Source organism: Dermacentor andersoni, chromosome 1 (genome assembly GCF_023375885.2).
Source record: "Dermacentor andersoni chromosome 1, qqDerAnde1_hic_scaffold, whole genome shotgun sequence".
Lineage (NCBI taxonomy): Eukaryota > Metazoa > Arthropoda > Arachnida > Ixodida > Ixodidae > Dermacentor > Dermacentor andersoni.
Window position 1 is genome coordinate 245,958,109 of NC_092814.1, and position 18,130 is coordinate 245,976,238.

The window sequence follows — 18,130 nt, forward strand, 5'->3', positions numbered from 1 at the left end:
AAAAAATAAATTCTTAAGTTGTCGTATGTGAACTTTAATGTTCTTATCTTTCCTTGCAGGTGAAAAAGTTGAAACGTTATGAGCGTGAGTACCAACTGCACAAAGAGCAAGAACGTCAAATGGAAGATCCCGTGCAGGTGCTGCAGGTAATTATTGTTGCTTATTTCATATTACTGCACATGATGCACTTTTCATGGCCAGCAAAAGTTTTGAAATGGCTGATGCACATCTCTTGGTAAAATCCATTCTGCTTTGTTTAAACTATTTGACAACTTTTGGTTAAAGACTGATTAGTATGTGCTGTGTCTACCGCAGGAGTTGCTGACATCATTCCGTCCTCTAGAAGTGTGTGCATAGGACATATTGGTATACACGAACATGTACCTAGACAACATGGCTATTTATTGAAACAGATGTGTTCTTTCTTGACCTTGCACTGTATTTATTGCCATTGCCATCCCATCTTCTACAGTACTGGGAGTTCTTTTTTAGACAAGAATCAGATGGGACAAGATGTAAGATAGGGACACCATATTAAGTGAGAAGTCCATGCAAGTACATGGGTGCTTATTATAACACTGTGTTAAACGTAACACCAAAAAAATGCAACTTAATCACTTTGTTGCAAATGTGTCTGCTTCTTCTTTCTTTTTATCCTTTCCTTTTCTTGTTTTTCTTTCGTCCTTTCTTTTAAGTTAGTAAATGCTACTTCTTGCCATTTAGCAGGGTGACACGCTAAAGTACATCAGTTTCACAAAAACAGGTAAACACCAAAAACATCTGCCATCTTATCTTTCTAAAAATAAAGATTGCAAAATTGCAATTGGAAAGGCTGTGCTCCCACTCGTGCCGAATTGCGCCAAATGACATTTCCGGTGCAATCCTGGTAAAAAAACACGATTTTGCACCAAAGTGTGCCAAAATGAGACTGCGCAATATGTGTGTCACTACAGTGATCTTCAGACATGCATAGTGTGCATGACTAAAGCAGCTTAATCAGTCAAAATTCACATAATCTATGTGTCGCCGACTGATAATTCAGGCTCGATGGTGACTGCCTTAAAGTCCCAATAAGGAGTCCAAGATATACAAATTCACCGAAAACAAGTGACTTTATTCCATGAGTGGCTAAAAAAGTGTGCCGTAATCTCGGATGACCACTATCGGGGATACAATTACTTTCATGAGAATAAAGTCAAAGTTCGTCAATGCGTTGCTGCATTCACGTACACTTGCCTATGCTCTTGTCAGTCCATAGCTCTATAATTGTCCTGCTGTCGCCTCAGGTAGATGAAAGTACAATCAATCGATGCATCGAATTGTCAACCCCTGGCAACATAAACAGGACCGTGATTTTGTAGCGATGCCTTTTCTGGCACCACTCCTTTTTGCACTTCATCACTAGTAAGAGCAGCACTCCACCTGCATTATCGATGGTCGGCGAGGGCGAGGACGTCTCAATCTGCATCTACAACAAAGCACGACTTCTGGAAGCTTGCGGCCTGGCCAGGACTTCTCCAGCAGTCAGACAGTATGTCATTGATGACATGCATGACTCAACGCACGCAGTCACACTGTGTGTGCAGCCAGTCAAACGTGATTTTCAGGCATTTGAGCAGCGGAGTTACAGGATGCTGCAAGCCCACGTGTGGCTGTTGCTGCACAGGAGTCCGCTACCTTGCGCATCGAATGCTTTCCATGCAGACTCCTCGAACATGGGTACAATACCTGCCCACAAGCTCCCTCTCAGGCCGTTCTCTACCAAAGGCAGCCACTTCTAACGCTGGAGGTACACGTCGACGACATAGGGAACTCACTCCTCTTGTGGACACTGGAGCTGAGTATACGGCACTGCTTCGACGCCACACCCCAGTCGTATTGCTGCCCTGGACCAAGGCACCCCTTGGTGACCTCGGTGGCACCGTGATGCCTGTCAGGGTGCTTTCCTTTCAGCTCCACACTGAAGCCAAAAGCAAGTTCTTGGCCACAGTTCCCATCTTGGAGGGGCCTGCCCTGCGACCTAATTCTGGGAGCTGATTACTTCTCTGGCAAAGTTAGGCTCACTATCAAGGGCGATGCAGTAAACCTTCGCCCGAGTCCACGATATACACAGGGTTCCCAAGAACCCAAAACCGATTCTCAACCACAGCAGTTGTTGACATGGCCTTCGCGCTCTTCAATGATCAGACACAATAAGGCACTGGCTCCTCCTGTACTAGACATTCTACCATTCCAGGCTCCCGATAAGTCCACGGACCACGGGAACGAGATATTTCCTAACCCTCCGGTGCCACTTCTCCAGTTCACAGGGCAGCTATTAGTCGAAGACATGGCCCTTTGTGCCATGCTGAGCGACTTTTTGCTCAATGAAGCCAAAGCGACCAACACAGCTGAGATCATCATCGACTGACTATCTTTCCATGCGGCCCTAGTCTAACTATCAGATGCACAAGAGACGACAGGTTTCGGTGCAGATGCAGCTGTACCCTGTCTGGAACCAAACATGTCATGATGGGCAATGACAGCGCTCTTGCAGTCGCCCATAACATAGTGACCACGAATTGCCCTTTGTTTCATTGTCGTACATGGATAACTCAGCGGCACGCTGTATTTCACCGAGTTAATGCAATTCAAATGCATTAGCGAAGCTTGATTCGTCCATGGAAACTCTGTGAAGATGCACTCGATGAGTGAGCAGATGGTTTCGCTACTTGCATGGCACATCACTGTGGCCGGCTGCTCTTCATTGTCCAGGATCTCAGAGTGCACTTTCTCAACGGCAACCGTCCTGAAACGGCCAATGCCACCCACCAGAGCCATCTTCGGCAACTTCTCATTCTCAGAGCTTCTTGCGGCAGCGTGGCCAAGTGTAAAGAAAAAGAAAAGCGGCACTTAGGTTCAGGCGCTTGCATGCCGGAGGGTAGAGGAGAAGAAGTAAACCAGGCGTTCGGTGTAATGTTCCTTTGTCTGCTTCTCCCCATTTCAGTACTTATGTGCTTTTGTATGTGTTTTTGTTCCTTTGATATCATCGCACTTGCAGTGCGTTTGCAGATCTGGTACAGTATTCTCGGAAATTCTTTTGATGTGGGCCTTTCCAAGGTTGTTGTTTTCAAGCCAACCTCCTCATATTCTTTTTGATCATATTTCTTCCAGTGAAGACGGCCATTTATGTGGATCAGATAATTAATATGAAAAAATGTATTTTAAGAGGAGGAGGTTTTTAAGGTGACAGGAAAACCAGACGTGAGAAGCGCAATCATAACATACTATGCAGATTGGTGGACACTTATATATTTTTGGAAGGGCACTCTGCTTTTGCTGTGCTATTGGCATAAAACAACGTATGAGGCTATTTCTAGATTTAATGCCTTTTGGCAATCTTCAAGCATTCAAAATTATGCTGTAGCAGGGTGTGCGGTGTTTTAAAGATATGGTCAAGCAGCGTGAGCTGGTGAACCAAACAGCTTACTTTAAAGGTATGTACATTGTTTTCAATGAGACTAAGCAGAGTGAGCTGCGCGAACTGAACAGGTAACATTCAGCAGTCGCACGCAAAATTTCAGTCACTTGAAAAGTGTGTGTGATTACTAAAAAAATTATGTGAAAACCATTGACAGTGATTGTCAACATAAGCGAATAGCCCGAATGAATGCACGAGTGTACAAACGAACGAGCGAGCGACAGCTCCCCTTCTCCCTCTTTCCTGCCCCCCGCAACTCGATTGTGCAGGAGCTCAGGCACAACAGTTTCCCTTCCTCCATCCCTCCCGCAACACGGTTGCACAAGAGCTCATGATGTTTCCCTTGACGCCTTCGTATTGCAAATCCTGCCACTGACCACCAACCACCATCAACCACGAAAACGGGCACCGCGCAGAACATTGTTCCTGGTCGTCCTTCTTGTATGGAATGCAATAAAATGTCCTTTCAAACTCCATTCAGTTGATATACTCGAAGCCGCAGCAACCAGGCATGATGCTGAGGTAATTTGCATTAAATGAAGTGATAAAGTTTGCTAAAGGTCCATTGACACTGCATATTGAACGCACATACACCGAAAACGCTTGGAAGGGATATGGCGGCGGCACGTAGAAAACAGATGCGATACTCTGAAATTTTTTCCACTGACTCTATGACTGGCCCGCAGGGTGCAGCCATCTGGGGGCACAGAGCTCAACCAGACAAATACAGGGCTAATATAGCAGCAACCAAGTGTATTCTACTTTGCTGCTGGTGTAAATTTTTGGCCGCAGCGTAATTGTGAACATGTCTTTTTAAATGTTTCAATTGTTTTATCTTGGTTAAATCAATATTAGCTCTGTGTGTGGCTGATTAAACTCTGCGCCACCAGATGGTTGCGCCATGCAGGTCGCTCACGTTTATGCTAAAGCCCTTTCATCGTAGTGGAAGTAGTATGAAGTGGCTTTAGTTCATGCCTCCACCCATCCGGCAAAATGTCCAGTTCACCTGTGTTTACCAGAATGCCTCACATGCTCGGTGCTGTGACAGAATGCGTGCAACACACAGTGCCTGGATATCTCTCACTGGAGATCAATGGCCACATGGCTGGTGGAAAGGTTGGAGAGGCTTCACATGCTAGCTATAAGACACCAGAAGTAGACGACACAACATCACATCTTGATGCAAAGCCAGTGAAGGCGGAGCTTAGCCCCGATTACTTGGCGAACAAGTTGAGATGGAAAAACATGGCTAGGGAGGAGGGTAACTTCTAATTATCCGTAACTATTTTAATAAGAGACGCTTTGCATAAATTATGGCGCAGATGTTTTACTGTAGCTGTTCCCCACACGTCTACAAAATTTGTCCAAACCATTTGAGAAACCTTTCAGGGAAAGTGTACTGTGTGTTAATCTGGTGACGCACTGTTCCTTTGTTTTATTACTGTCATTATCATGGTGCACAAGATACAGCCACCCTACCATTGCTTCGCATTTACAACCTTCTCGCATAAGCAAGCCTTTTTTTGCCACCCAAACTCTATGCAACCTTTATATTTTACTTTGTTCAGAAATTGGAAATACTCAATATTCAATTCAGTATTCAAAGCCCCCCCCCCCCCCCCTTCTTTAAATATTTGTATCCGATTCCATTAAAAATTTCACTATTTGAACTTCTCTAAAGAATTGACGACTAGGTAGATAACAGCACAGCGTAGGTAACAAGACGGCGTTATCATCAATTAACTTGCCCAGTTCATCCACTGCAGCGGCTGAAGCATGAAGATTGCAATGACCTGGGCCAGGGCTCCCTGACCCCTCTACGTAACGCCCTTCCCCTCCTCACTTCTCACTTATGTTGCAGTGACAGGCAAAATGCACTCAAATAAGAAAAAAAACAGCAAACATTGCTTACGTAGGCATCCTGATACGCGACCTTGACCATGCCAGGCTCCTTGCATCGAATCGTAGGCTCACAGCTGCTCGCAGATAACTGCCTTAGCTATTTAGTAAATTTACTTTCACTGACCTTTTTTGAGTAAAACTGAATTGGAGGAAACAAATTCAACGTACCTTTTTCTTTTCTTTTTCTTTTTATTCATACCAAAAATGTGGAACCCTACTTATACATTACAAACAAAGTAACAGAAAACAATACTTTAAGTAGTTATACATAAATTAATGTTTTACCAAAAACAGCAGTTTTGCACGTTTTCTAAAGGAAGCCAAGGATGTTGATTCTTCTAATAAATCTGTAATCAGTAGTTGTTTGCCATAGTTGGTTTTAATTTTTGGCTTTGGAAAATTGGTATGTCTTCCATTATTTCATCCATTACTCAAAACAACCACTCGATATCCATTCTCTGAACAATATAGTAAGGGAGTCCAGCTTTCCAGCAAGAACACTCCACAGTCAGTGTTGAGAATGAAATGAAAGAAGGTGAATTGATGTCTGCATAAAACACGTTCAACTAATTGGAATCCCTCAAAAACAGTTAAGCTTCTTGTTGGCATAATGTTTCTGGGGCGTTTGTGTGGCAAATATCGGTCCTCATATGTGTTTTAGTGGCTCGCATGAAAGAATAAGAAGAACATGCAGGTGTGTTCTTGGTGCTAAATATTCTTGCGAACGGATGTAGTGTTCACTAAGATATTTATTAGGAGTGTTTGAGTAGCCAAATCTTCTAATCGAATCAAATACGAATATTCGTGAAAAACTACCTTTGAATATAGAATCGAATACTGGATATGTCCAATTTCTAAAAATTTGGAGGACGCTTAAACTTCGCCTTTAAGAGTGGAATGCGATAGCATTCTAAGATCCCTGACTGCTTCTCATGCTTCCCGGCAACTGCAGCGTATGTAACCGTAATGTTTACCAGGAAACGCTGGTTGCAAACGAACGCTATGCCCGAAGGTGGGCTTTCTCCTAGAAATGCGGCCTCTTGCGTGGGCTGTGATGCGGTGGAGGCAAGCACCATCTGGAGGTGTTGCAATGAAACGGGCGCAAAGCTCCATGGCCTGCAAGATATTCACGTGCCGGCGCGCGCACATGGTGGATGCCGTGGCCGGTCTATGAATGGTAGAAACGCTGGAAAAGGGGTTTGTTTGAGTTTTCACGTAACAGAATTATATTTTCTCATATATTCAACTCATAATTCGATGCTGTCATGTCTGTAGGTTGTCTGTAAGTCATACTTTACGATTTTTCAACATATTTTAGCTTGAGAAATTCAATTAATTCAGTAACTTGCTTGCGCCACATGGAGGGCCTGGATATGTGTGGTTCGAAATTCTTTTTGACGTAACGATGTCCGACACCGGATGCCAACGCAGGACACCGACGTCAGATTTTCTGTGACGTGGCCTACCTAATCGCATTCATCATCATCAACAGCCTGGTTACGCCCACTGCAGGGCAAAGGCCTCTCCCATACTTCTCCAACAACCCCGGTCATGTACTAATTGTGGCCATGTCGTCCCTGCAAACTTCTTACTCTCATCCGCCCACCTAACTTTCTGCCGCCCCCTGCTACGCTTCCCTTCCCTTGGAATCCAGTCCATAACCCTTAATGACCATCGGTTATCTTCCCTCCTCATTACATGTCCGGCCCATGCCCATTTCTTTTTCTTCATCTCAACTGAGATGTCATTACCTAGCGTTTGTTCCCTCAACCAACCTGCTCTTTTCTTATCCCTTAACGTTACACCCATCATTCTTCTTTCCATAGCTCGTTGCGTCGTCCTCAATTTAAGTAGAACCCTTTTCGTAAGCCTCCAGGTTTCTGCCCCGTAGGTGAGTACTGGTAAGACACAGCTATTATACACTTTTCTCTTGAGGGATAATGGCAACCTGCTGTTCATGATTTGAGAATGCCTGCAAAATGCACCCCAGCCCATTCTTATTCTTCTGGTTATTTCAGTCTCATGATCCGGATCCGTGGTCACTACCTGCCCTAAGTAGATGTATTCCCTTACTACTTCCAGTGCCTCGCTACCTATCGTAAACTGCTGTTCTCTTCCGAGACTGTTAAACATTACTTTAGTTTTCTGTAGATTAATTTTCATACATTGACGTTTCTTGATCAGATCTTTCGTCTCCTGCGATAGCTTACTGGTATCCTGTCTAAAGGAGTTACCACCGACTTCTATTGCACACTCCTTAATGATGCCCATAATATTTTCGTTCATTGCTTCAACACTAAGGTCCTCTTCCTGAGTTAAAGCCGAATACCTGTTCTGTAGCTTGATCTGGAATTCCTCTATTTTCCCTCTTACCGCTAACTCATTGATCGGCTTCTTATGTACCAGTTTCTTCCGTTGCCTCCTCAGGTCTAGGCTAATTAGAGTTCTTACCATCCTATGGTCACTGCAGCCCACCTTGCTGAGCACGTCCACATATTGTATGATGCCAGGATTAGCGCAGAGTATAAGGTCTATTTCATTTCTAGTCTCGCCGTTCGGACTCCTCCACGTCCACTTTCGGCTATCCCGCTTGCGGAAGAAGGTATTCATTATCCGCATATTATTCTGTTCTGCAAACTCTACTAATAACTCTCCCCTGCTATTCCTAGTGCCTATGCCATATTCCCCCAGTGCCTTGTCTCCAGCCTGCTTCTTGCCTACCTTGGCATTGAAGTCGCCGATCAGTATAGTGTATTTTGTTTTTGCTCTACCCATCGCCGATTCCACGTCTTCATAGAAGCTTTCGACTTCCTGGTCATCATGACTGGATGTAGGGGCGTAGACCTGTACAACCTTCATTTTGTACCTCTTATTAAGTTTCACAACAAAACTGGCCACCCTCTCGTTAATGCTATAGAATTCCTGTATGTTACCAGCTATATTCTTATTAATCAGGAATCCGACTCCTAGTTCTCGTCTCTCCGCTAAGCCCCGGTAGCACAGGACGTGCCCGCTTTTTAGCACTGTATATGCTTCTTTTGGCCTCCTAACTTCACTGAGCCCAATTATATCCCATTTACTGCCCTCTAATTCCTCCAATAGCACTGCTAGACTCGCCTCACTAGATAACGTTCTAGCGTTAAACGTTGCCAGGTTCATATTCCAATGGCGGCCTGTCCGGCCGCCATTGGAATATTACATTGTCCGGACGGCCTGTCTGGCCGTCCGGCCACTAATCGCATTATTAAAGTGAAATATAGTTTCCATGGAGTCCATTTGGCAACAAAAAGCCCATTTCTGTTATTTGATGCATCTTATGTCATTAAGAACTGGGCATCAGGGTAAATGAGAAGCTTGCAAATCAAAAACAAAGGAAAGGTGGCTATATCTGATGCACAATGACAACGATAGTAATGAAACATAACAGCGCATCACCAAATGCAGGTAGTGGAGTGTAAGGTTAGTTGAAAGAGCTAAGCGCAACTCTACAGTACTGGAAGTTTTTAAATAATCCAGACGTTGTGAGATTGGCCAATTAATAAATTGCTTTGCCTAAATCGAGACAACAAACTTGTAAACTCGTAGGCATCCTAAGGTGAGGCATGCTTATTTAAGGGCGGATGCAGGGCTGAAAATTAACTTTCAAGCCGTTGCACGAATATTTACAAAAATTTGTAGATTTATGTATCTTCTTGTTTTAGGCACATATTCTAAATTTCACTAATACAGATCAAATAGAAAAGAAGTTATAGTTGTCATATGGACCAATTAGGCATGTTACTTTAGGGAAGCTATAATTTCAGAAATGATGAAGACACACTGATTGTTTTTGTTAGATATCTTCTAGGGGCGTTATAGTGCAGGATAAGGCCAATCGCAGATAAATGTGCAACAGCCAAAATTATATTTTAGCTTTTACCTTGCGGTCTGCTGTACTCTCGGCAGAATTGTCTCCTATGATTAAAAAGAAGAAAAAAATGTTCTAATGCGGGCATTCACTCTTCATTCCGTGTTCGGTTTCTTCCCTGCTCTCGGCTGTGTCTTGAATACAGCATTCATGGGCATTCTTGACGGTGAGGGCGCTTGCAATCACACTTGATGATGCGCATCTTTATACATCTAGGAATCCAAAATAAAATCAGAAAATGTGTTTTTCTGGGCGAAAATTGCAATTTTAGCCCCGCGCCCCCCATCCCCCTTAATGACTGGAGAAAATATTGGACAGAACTGATTTGTTACAGACGTTCACTCAATAACTGTGCAACAACCACAGTTGTCTTGCAGCAGGAGCATTTAGAAGACCCTATTTGCATTTTTTCCTTATAGGATTCAAACAGAACAAATACGGTTATGTACAATACAATACAATCATGTATTGTATTGTACAGCATAAATCTCTGTTTGTACTTCGAACAGTGAATGCTTGAGACGAATTGGCACACCCCTAATATATATACGTGGCTTTGGCTGTTGATGCTGGTAATAACAGTCGTCCAGCTCAGAACTAAAGCATTGCTTGAGCTCACTCTGTGGTTCTTTGATTTTACGCTCTTGTATTCTGGTGTAACTAAACCTTGACTTTGAATCTATAACTACGGGAATAATCTGCGACTTTACCTTCACTCTGGTCGGTCAGGTTACCAAAAAGTGACCATGTCATGGCATTCAGCTTAGTTCCTGTTCACCGCGAAGAATATATAATGTGCCTAAAACATATTTTAATAAAACAAGAAAGTATTATAAAAGTATTCAATTTGTATTTGTATTCAGTTCAGCCATGGCTCTTCAATTCATATTCATTTAGGCTTCATTGGATCAGTACACACCTGCCAGCATATTGTGGTGTTTGTGACAGGTTTGCTGCATATGCCAGATGGAACAAGGGAAACTGCATTAATAAGGAGAGCATGTGGCCATGTTGGGTACTGCTCCCCCCAATTATAATTGAACTAGCCGAGTTAGTTATTCTGCTGCAAATATTTCACTGGCACATTTTGAATTTTCTCAATCCTTTTTCTTCTAGAAAGAAAAACAGCGCCTGATGGAAAGCAACTTGCGCCTGGAACGGGAAAATGATGAATTGGCGCACGAGTTGGTGACAAGCAAAATCCAACTGCGCAAGGATTTAGATGCTGTAAGTAATTATTTCTATTTAATTTTGATCTTGTTTGCACAAAGGATGCAGTTTCATGGTGTCATCTGCAGGTGATATAGATGATTGGTGAAAGGGCTGTGCTACTTTAATTTAGCATCCATTCTTAAGATCCATATGGTCTGCCCACTTCTCATGGACTAGTTTAGGAAGCACTTCACTTTGCTGTTTGTTTTACACAGCCCATGCTTTATGCAAGAGGTGTCAGGCCAGTTCTGCACGAGCAATGCTTGGCATTGAGCTGTCATGAATTAGTTAAGAAAGTGCAGGGCAAGTTGAACGGACCTTTAGTTTCCACAGATGCCATGTCAGTGTTTGTGTCTGCACTGACCTGCATATTTATTTGTCTGGTTTCTCCATTTGTCGGCAATGAAAGAAAATGTGAATAGTGGCCAGTGGCAGAATGGCTGCTGTGTGGGCTAAGCAGCTTCCTTTAAATGAAGCAAAATTATATTGCAGGTTCATTCAGTGTTGCAGATAAAAGATTGACTCTACATCCTCATCAGCCAGTGTTAGAGGGGCTTTTGAAGTCATTCTTGAGAGAAAATGGCAGCTGACAATAATGTATTGTTTTGGCAGAATAAGTAACAGCAAGTTTAAATGTTTCTGTGCCCTTCCATATAATTTGACCAATATACAGTAGAATGCCATTGATACATTTTTCAAGGGGCCAGATTCATAAAACATCGCAGCTGAGAAAACATAACAGTGAGGAACGCCCCAAATCACCACATCATCAAAAACAGCTCTGAATGGCTACCAGTACACATATCAGATATCTCAGCGTTCATACTGTGACCAAAGACAGTGCGTGTGCGCATGTAAAATTAAGGGGCATGTACATTGTTTCATGACAGTGGCCCCTTTCCACTCTTGATGTGTTTCACTGCATAACAACTCTATTGCGGCAAAGCTGGCTTTAGTGAACCATCCGAAACGCATATATATAAGGCCTTCATCAGCCCCAAAATAAATCTAGCCTTGCACTCAGCAAATTTTGCTCAGTGTGCATGGTTCCAAGTATGTTTTAACTGATGCACATTTCTTGGGGTGCTTTGCCAACTGCTCTGTGCACATTTTCTTCCTATATGCTTGCATGTGGCTTGTGCAACAATATAGATGGCTTGTAGATGGCTTATAGCAATGTATTGGTTGCAGATACAATGTATCAGTTGCTTATTGCGACGTATCGGTCGCTTGTTGCAACTTACACATATATATTGTCTTCACGTAGCAATGTGCAAGAGCGAATTTGACTCTGCACCACTAAATTTACATGACCGCCACGTTCAAACGCAATGTAAGATCTGGAAACATTATAGAATGGCGACGTATTGAATGGGAACATAATGCATGGGAGGCAATGAGATTTATGTCGGGAACATGAAAGCACAACAGTGAGGAATGTATCAAAGGGTTTCCACTGTACATCATCTCTGGGAAAAGCTGACTGTATGACATTATGCATAGCAGATGTTTGCTAAAAGTAGATGTGGCTCAAATGAATGAGACCAGCCTTGCCCTGTATATTTATTCACAAAGCAACAATAATTTGCAAGAATCAAGTTGTGAAAAACTCATCACTGCCGTGTTTCAGTCTGTGAACACAGGATTTCAATCCTCACACTGTACTGCTGGCATGTTTGTCACCACCACTAATGCAATCATTCTTCAAGGTGCACGGTGATGTGGACAGTGCATGCTAGTGAATAAAAAAGAAACACCCAATAGTTAAAGTTCTTTCTATTCTTGTTGTAATATGCTTGCTTTTATAAAGCGAGAGAGATAAAAGCAAGGACAAAGAAGTTAACCAGAGGTCATCTCCAGTTAGCTACCCTGTACTGGGGAAGAGAAAAAAGTGTACAAAATGTGAAAAAAAAAAAGAAAGAATGAACAATATAAGACTTTCTGTGTGGCTGCTGTCACACAGTCTGTGAAGGCACCTCAAAGTGTTAAGAAGAAAGTGTATGATGTCCTGCTTATGTGAACAGCTTTAATCAGGTTTGTGTTCCTTGTAGGCTGAAGACAAGGCAGACCTCCTTGGGAAGGAACTGCAGACAGCTGCTGCTTCATTGGCAGAGCTTGAAGAAGAGAAGCGCCGCTTGGACACTGAAGTAGGCCAGGTGCGCCATAACTCTGTCACTGTGCCCTCTACAGGACAATACTTGCTATCAGTCCTTGCACTAATCCAATTGATGGAGGGGCAAATCCAAGATAGCATCGGAGGGGGGGGGTCTCACTGCATTCTCAGTTTTATTGGCTCAGAAGTGCTAGCATGCATGTCTCGGGGGGGGGGGGGGGGGGGTAGCCTTGGGGGCCTGGGCCCCCTTGGGATTCACGAGTGTGTAGATACGCATGCTTTTTGACATTCTACTTATGGAAAAATGTTTTCTAATACTCGATCGAATATTTTGCTATTCGAAATTTTTGATGTTTTCAGAACAAATGAGTATAAACGACATTTTTCGTTTTAGTGAGCAACTCGCATTACCATTGATACCACTCAAAAACAACCCAAATACAGCGAATTTGTTTACAGTCTCTGACCAATTTTTCCAACGTTCCCTTTTATTAGAATGTCCATGCAATTATTAAGAAAGTTCCTTTCTCCATTTCCATGGCCCCACCACCCTCTCTTGCAACAATATATAAGGCGACCAAAGTTTTGGATAGGACATGCAGCCATGATTTTGGAAAAATGGTGGCCATGAAGGAAGTTGGCACGATTCAGGTTGTTCTCGTACTCTTGCATTCATTGGCAAGGTGGTTTCTTGACTTTCCGAGATGCTGCATAGCCATTGCAAATAAATCTGCCCCAACTCACCACCAAGTTGTAACTCCAGTTGCCAACACACAGTGAAGCAGTGCTGCTTAGGCCAAACTTAGGTTGGCAAAATAAACGGAACTCACTCAAACTTACCTATAAAATTAATTATTGATTAGGGCTCACTCGGATGCAGACTCACCATAATTCTACTCAGCCAGTCTCAATCAGACTCACTCACCAGAATCGGACTCAGGCAGGTCCACTTGGCCTACAGGCTCTCACTCACTCAGGCTTTCTCGTGAATTGAGCACATTAAATATTAAAAGACCTTCATACAAGACTAATATACAGCACTTGCAGAGGGGTTACAAACACTAAACTTTTAAGAAAAAGTGCACAAGAGTTTTAAACATAAAAGAAAGTTCCTCATTTCCTGTGCATCATAATGTCTCGTAAAACCAAATAGGTGTGATGTGCAATCTTGGCAGTGCTAGAAGTATTTCGCTTAAGCATAAAATGTGGTAAAGGAATCTTTGAACAATATGGAAATTCTTATTTGTGTGTTTGTTCATGTGCGTGCATGTGCATGCAAAGTGCAAACATTATTGTTTGAGTGCTGTGCACATGCATTCCTGGCAGCTCAGGATAGAACTTCGTCTTTTGTTTCTGGCACTGTGCGGTCTCAAGGCCTGCTTCATAAGCAGTAGAGAGCACTGCTAAAATTGTGCACAAAGAAAGCTTCACTTTACATAGTGCCACTTTTTAACTACGATTCAGGATAGCACTGCAGACGATCCATCTTGCTGTTTTGCTTTTATTGCGATAGCAATTATATGGACACTCCAGGCACATTTTTGCTGTCAACGTCGCCGTGGTGTTTCGTATAAAGTCCAAGGGAGATAACACAGTTGCCGCACTCAGTTTGCTGTATGTGCGAGTGAAAGCACGCGAGGGAGGAAAGCAGAGAGCAAATGCCCCATCTTCCGTCACGCAAAAGGCTGTGGATTGGAGGTCTGGGGGGTGGCGTTGGGCTCCGGCAGCAACTGCGTATATCGCGATCGGGTGCAAGGGGAACTGACTTACAATCACGGCTCAGTCTTGTACGTGAAAGGGAGGAAAGTGGGGAGGCTGCGCGGGAGGGAGGGAGGAGCGGCTTCTACTCTGCCAGCAACTGCGTACTTTGTGCGTGCTCGCACGTGTCATACCTTGAAAGCAACCTGCAGACAGCTCATACCTTTGTGTGTGCTGTGTTCTCGCCGCTGTTTGTATTGAAGCAATAGACAGCATGAAGGTCACTTTGCTCGCTGCTGCCGCTCTTGCTCATGACAGCATTTTGACAGCGAGTGTCTGCGGTCATCAAGTGTGATGTGTTCATGTTTGCCTGTGCGCTGACACCATGCTTGGTAATTCAGTCAGTAAGCAAATATTTCCAGGTTTATACGGCCGATAAAAACTACTATCCTTACTTCGTATAGCTGTCTACTAATTTGCTACCGCACTCGATGCTTCCCTTTTCGGGCTAAACTGCGACTTTTTGAGTTGGACATTGTGCTAGGCACTGAGAATTTGTTAGTCCTGGTAGGTCCACACGCTCAACAGTAGTTCAGTCTATGACAGTAAGTACAGATGGCACAGTTCCAGCACTGATACTGCTGACATCTATATTTGCTGTCAGCCATACTGAATGTGAGCACCAAACATGGAGGAAGGAAAACAAAACTAGGAGAAAGCAACATGTGATCTACTGGAAGCCTAGTCATAAATATATAAACCAAAGGCTCATGGGAAATAGGCCCTCACCACATGATGTGCAAGCAGTAATTTTTTGTCGCTGAGCATGCAAAGTGTAGACGAGAGAGTAAACAGGAGAGCGTGTGGCATAGGTCAATTGTGACAAGGGAGCCACTAAGAGCTACCGCATACCAAACAGTCTCTTCAAAAGGTCCGGCAACCATAGAGGGCCTGTTCCCCAAGAGTCATCGCGGTGATAGGCCCTGAAGAGAGGTGGTGGGTTGGAATCAGAGGAGGCTGGCTTGCTGAGGCTAGCTGCCTAGCATCATGCTCCCTCATTGCTTCTTTATTTCCTCCAAGGCACCAAAGTGTCCACACGAAAGCTACATTGCCTACGAACTATGATCCACAAGCGCACTGCTGAAAGCCCAGCCCACCTCATCATTCTTGAAGATTGTAGTGAGCACTAAGCATTTGGAAAGTCTGGTCGCTCTGCAGAACCAACAGGAGTACCACTCATTATAGAAATTGCTGCAAGCATAGATGCACAGCATGACCAACAAACAAGTGCCATGATGTCAGTTGTCAGTCGCGTTGAACACCAGCCAGCACCGTTTCTGCACAAAAGCAAGAGCACTTACGCTCAGTCCAGACAAAACGGGAGGAGTCGAGTGAGCACTGGGTGAGAACTGAGCCAACCAAACCTACCAACCTCTAGAAGCTCTGCCAGTGTCGATCTCACTTGCTCCTCGCAACACCGCAGCCCACAGCACTGTAGCATCTAGCCTTGTCTAACCTAGACCGCAAGGCAGCATACACTGCTCATGTGTGCCCGGATGTCACACGCTTCACTGTGAGCCTTCCCCCACTTCGCTTCCAAACCTGCCTCCAGCCTGCTGCAAGTGCGCATATAGTGAAAGTTGGCAAAGCAAACAGCACTCACTCAGACTTACTCACAAAATATATCTTTTGCTTAGGGCTCACTCAGGCTCACCAAAATTATACTCAGCCGGGCTCACTCGGACTCAAACTCACCAAAATTTTGCTCTACCAGGCTCAATCAGGCTCACGGGTTGGTCCGAGTTTGAGTGAGTTTACTAATCTATGGGCCAAACAGCCAAGGCAGTGTAGCTGGGACAAAAAATTGCCACTGGCTGCTATGGCGGCGAGCAGCAGACTGTTGCAAGAAGTTTGCCACTATGCTGATAAACTTATACAAGTGGCTCACTGGTGATCGGGCCTGAGGTCGCATGCGTGGGCTGGCCGGACTAAGGGCCGTAGGAGCGACATTTGGGTCTGTGGGTGATCAGCCAACAACTACAGTGAGCATGCCTGCCAAGTTCATCTGTGTGTTTACTAGATGGAACAAGTAAAAATTGCATGTAGGCAGTAAGCACGAAGCTGGATTTGCACAACACAGCCTAAACTGCAGGAATCGCGCAGTCAAGGTCAAATGCCACATCTGCACATTGCGGCATCACGATGACATACAACGGGGTAATGCCCACATGGCCTGGATCATCACAAAATTTCAAGTAGATTGAACTAAACACTGACCATAACCATGTGAATTAAATTTATCTACTAGTGGCCTTATAAAAAAAAATGAACCTCTTGCTCTTTTTTATGAAAATATCTGCGTAATAGTATGAACTGTTTCTTAATATGAAGCTGATTCCAACTTTGCAAGTAAGCCCCCCCCCCCCCCCCCCCCTTTTTTTTTATGTTTAGATTTTTCAACTTGTGGCTGTTGAGTCAAGGTTTTATGCAAATCTCACAACTATTCAAAGTATTCACTTACTATTACTATTCCATTTGGATTCACCTTGAACCAAAAAATTGACATTCGCACATGCCTACTCTTCTGTGATTGTGCATGAAGTAGCTTTGTGTGAGCTCCATTAAGCAGCGTTATTGGAAACGAACCCATGCTCTGAATCAGGCAGGTTATTTTCTTGCATAGAATATAGTGCCCTTCGAGCTTGTAGACATAAAGGAATTGATCAAAGACCTTTCCAAGCAGGTTTCAATTGCCATTCACACACACGTTTTTCAACAAACATAGATACAAACATACCGACTGGTCCTTTAGTACCTAAATATTATTAAATGGCTTTGGTGTTATAATAGCACATCAAATTTGACACTATTAGTGTGCTAATTTATTACAACATTAAAAATAGACGAAGTGATACTAAAGGCGAAGCTTAGATCTATTAAATTGATAGATGAGTGCCTTAAATAACAAGTGCATTACTGTTTCCAAAAACAGATTTTGTGAACAAGAAAATGACCTAGCAGGAAAAAAGAATGGCACTACCACTTTGTAAATGCAGAAAACCAGCACCTGTGGACATGAGCCACCCTGGTTACAAATTTTAATAGGAAATTATAATTGAGAGTAAAAAGTAAATTATATTCAATTTAGACATGAGAGACGACGCAGTTTGGCCAAATTTTATTGAGTTTTTCTACTAAGGAAACTGCCGGTGTTCATACCAATTTGTCATTGCCATTTGCGGGATGTGGCACCCTCTCCGTGCCACTCTTAGACTGGCAAAGTGCACTAGCACCCAATAGGACATGACCTTTCAGAACACCAGTGAAATGTAGGATTTGTGCACAGCTCTGAGGTATGTATACCTCCCTCCATTTTCTTAGGTGATTTCATTTCTGAAAGAGACGTGCTACCTTCAGTTGGAATTTTTTGAGCAACTAGTTCGTATTTTAGAACTGGACAGATGCTCTAAGAGTTTCAGTAATGTACCATGTCACAATATTCATGCTAGTTCTCTTCAGTGCTGCAGACTCTATAAGCAGCTGCAGCAGTGCGTAACGTGAACACTTGCCAGAGTGTGTTTATGTGCACATCGTCACCTGCTTGTTGCGAGCACGTTTTCTCATGAGACCCACATATGAAATTATGAAGCAAGGGCAATTACTCTGTCGACAGTTGTAAGTGGGTAGGCTGTAATAATCAATAAAAATAAACAAATTGCATTAAGGTAATGGGTGTGCCATTTGTTGGGAGCATTTTGAAGCACCACTTTTACTGATGGTGTGATTCAGTAGCAGTGTGTCTTATTAGTCTTAAGCATGTTCAAAGCCAAGTTGCAGT

General features: G+C 43.5%; 1 protein-coding gene across 9 annotated transcripts in view; it reads left to right on the plus strand.

The window, feature by feature from the left end:
- The window catches only part of GAPcenA (GTPase activating protein and centrosome-associated), a 148,026-nt gene that overhangs the window by 109,915 nt on the left and 19,981 nt on the right, over window positions 1-18,130 (plus strand). For all 9 annotated transcript variants that reach the window (XM_055063597.2, XM_072284054.1, XM_055063599.2 and 6 more), the window contains 3 exons: window positions 60-146; window positions 10,386-10,496; window positions 12,533-12,637. In XM_055063597.2, the coding sequence (XP_054919572.1) occupies window positions 60-146; window positions 10,386-10,496; window positions 12,533-12,637 (303 nt within the window). The remainder of the gene's footprint in view (window positions 1-59; window positions 147-10,385; window positions 10,497-12,532; window positions 12,638-18,130) is intronic.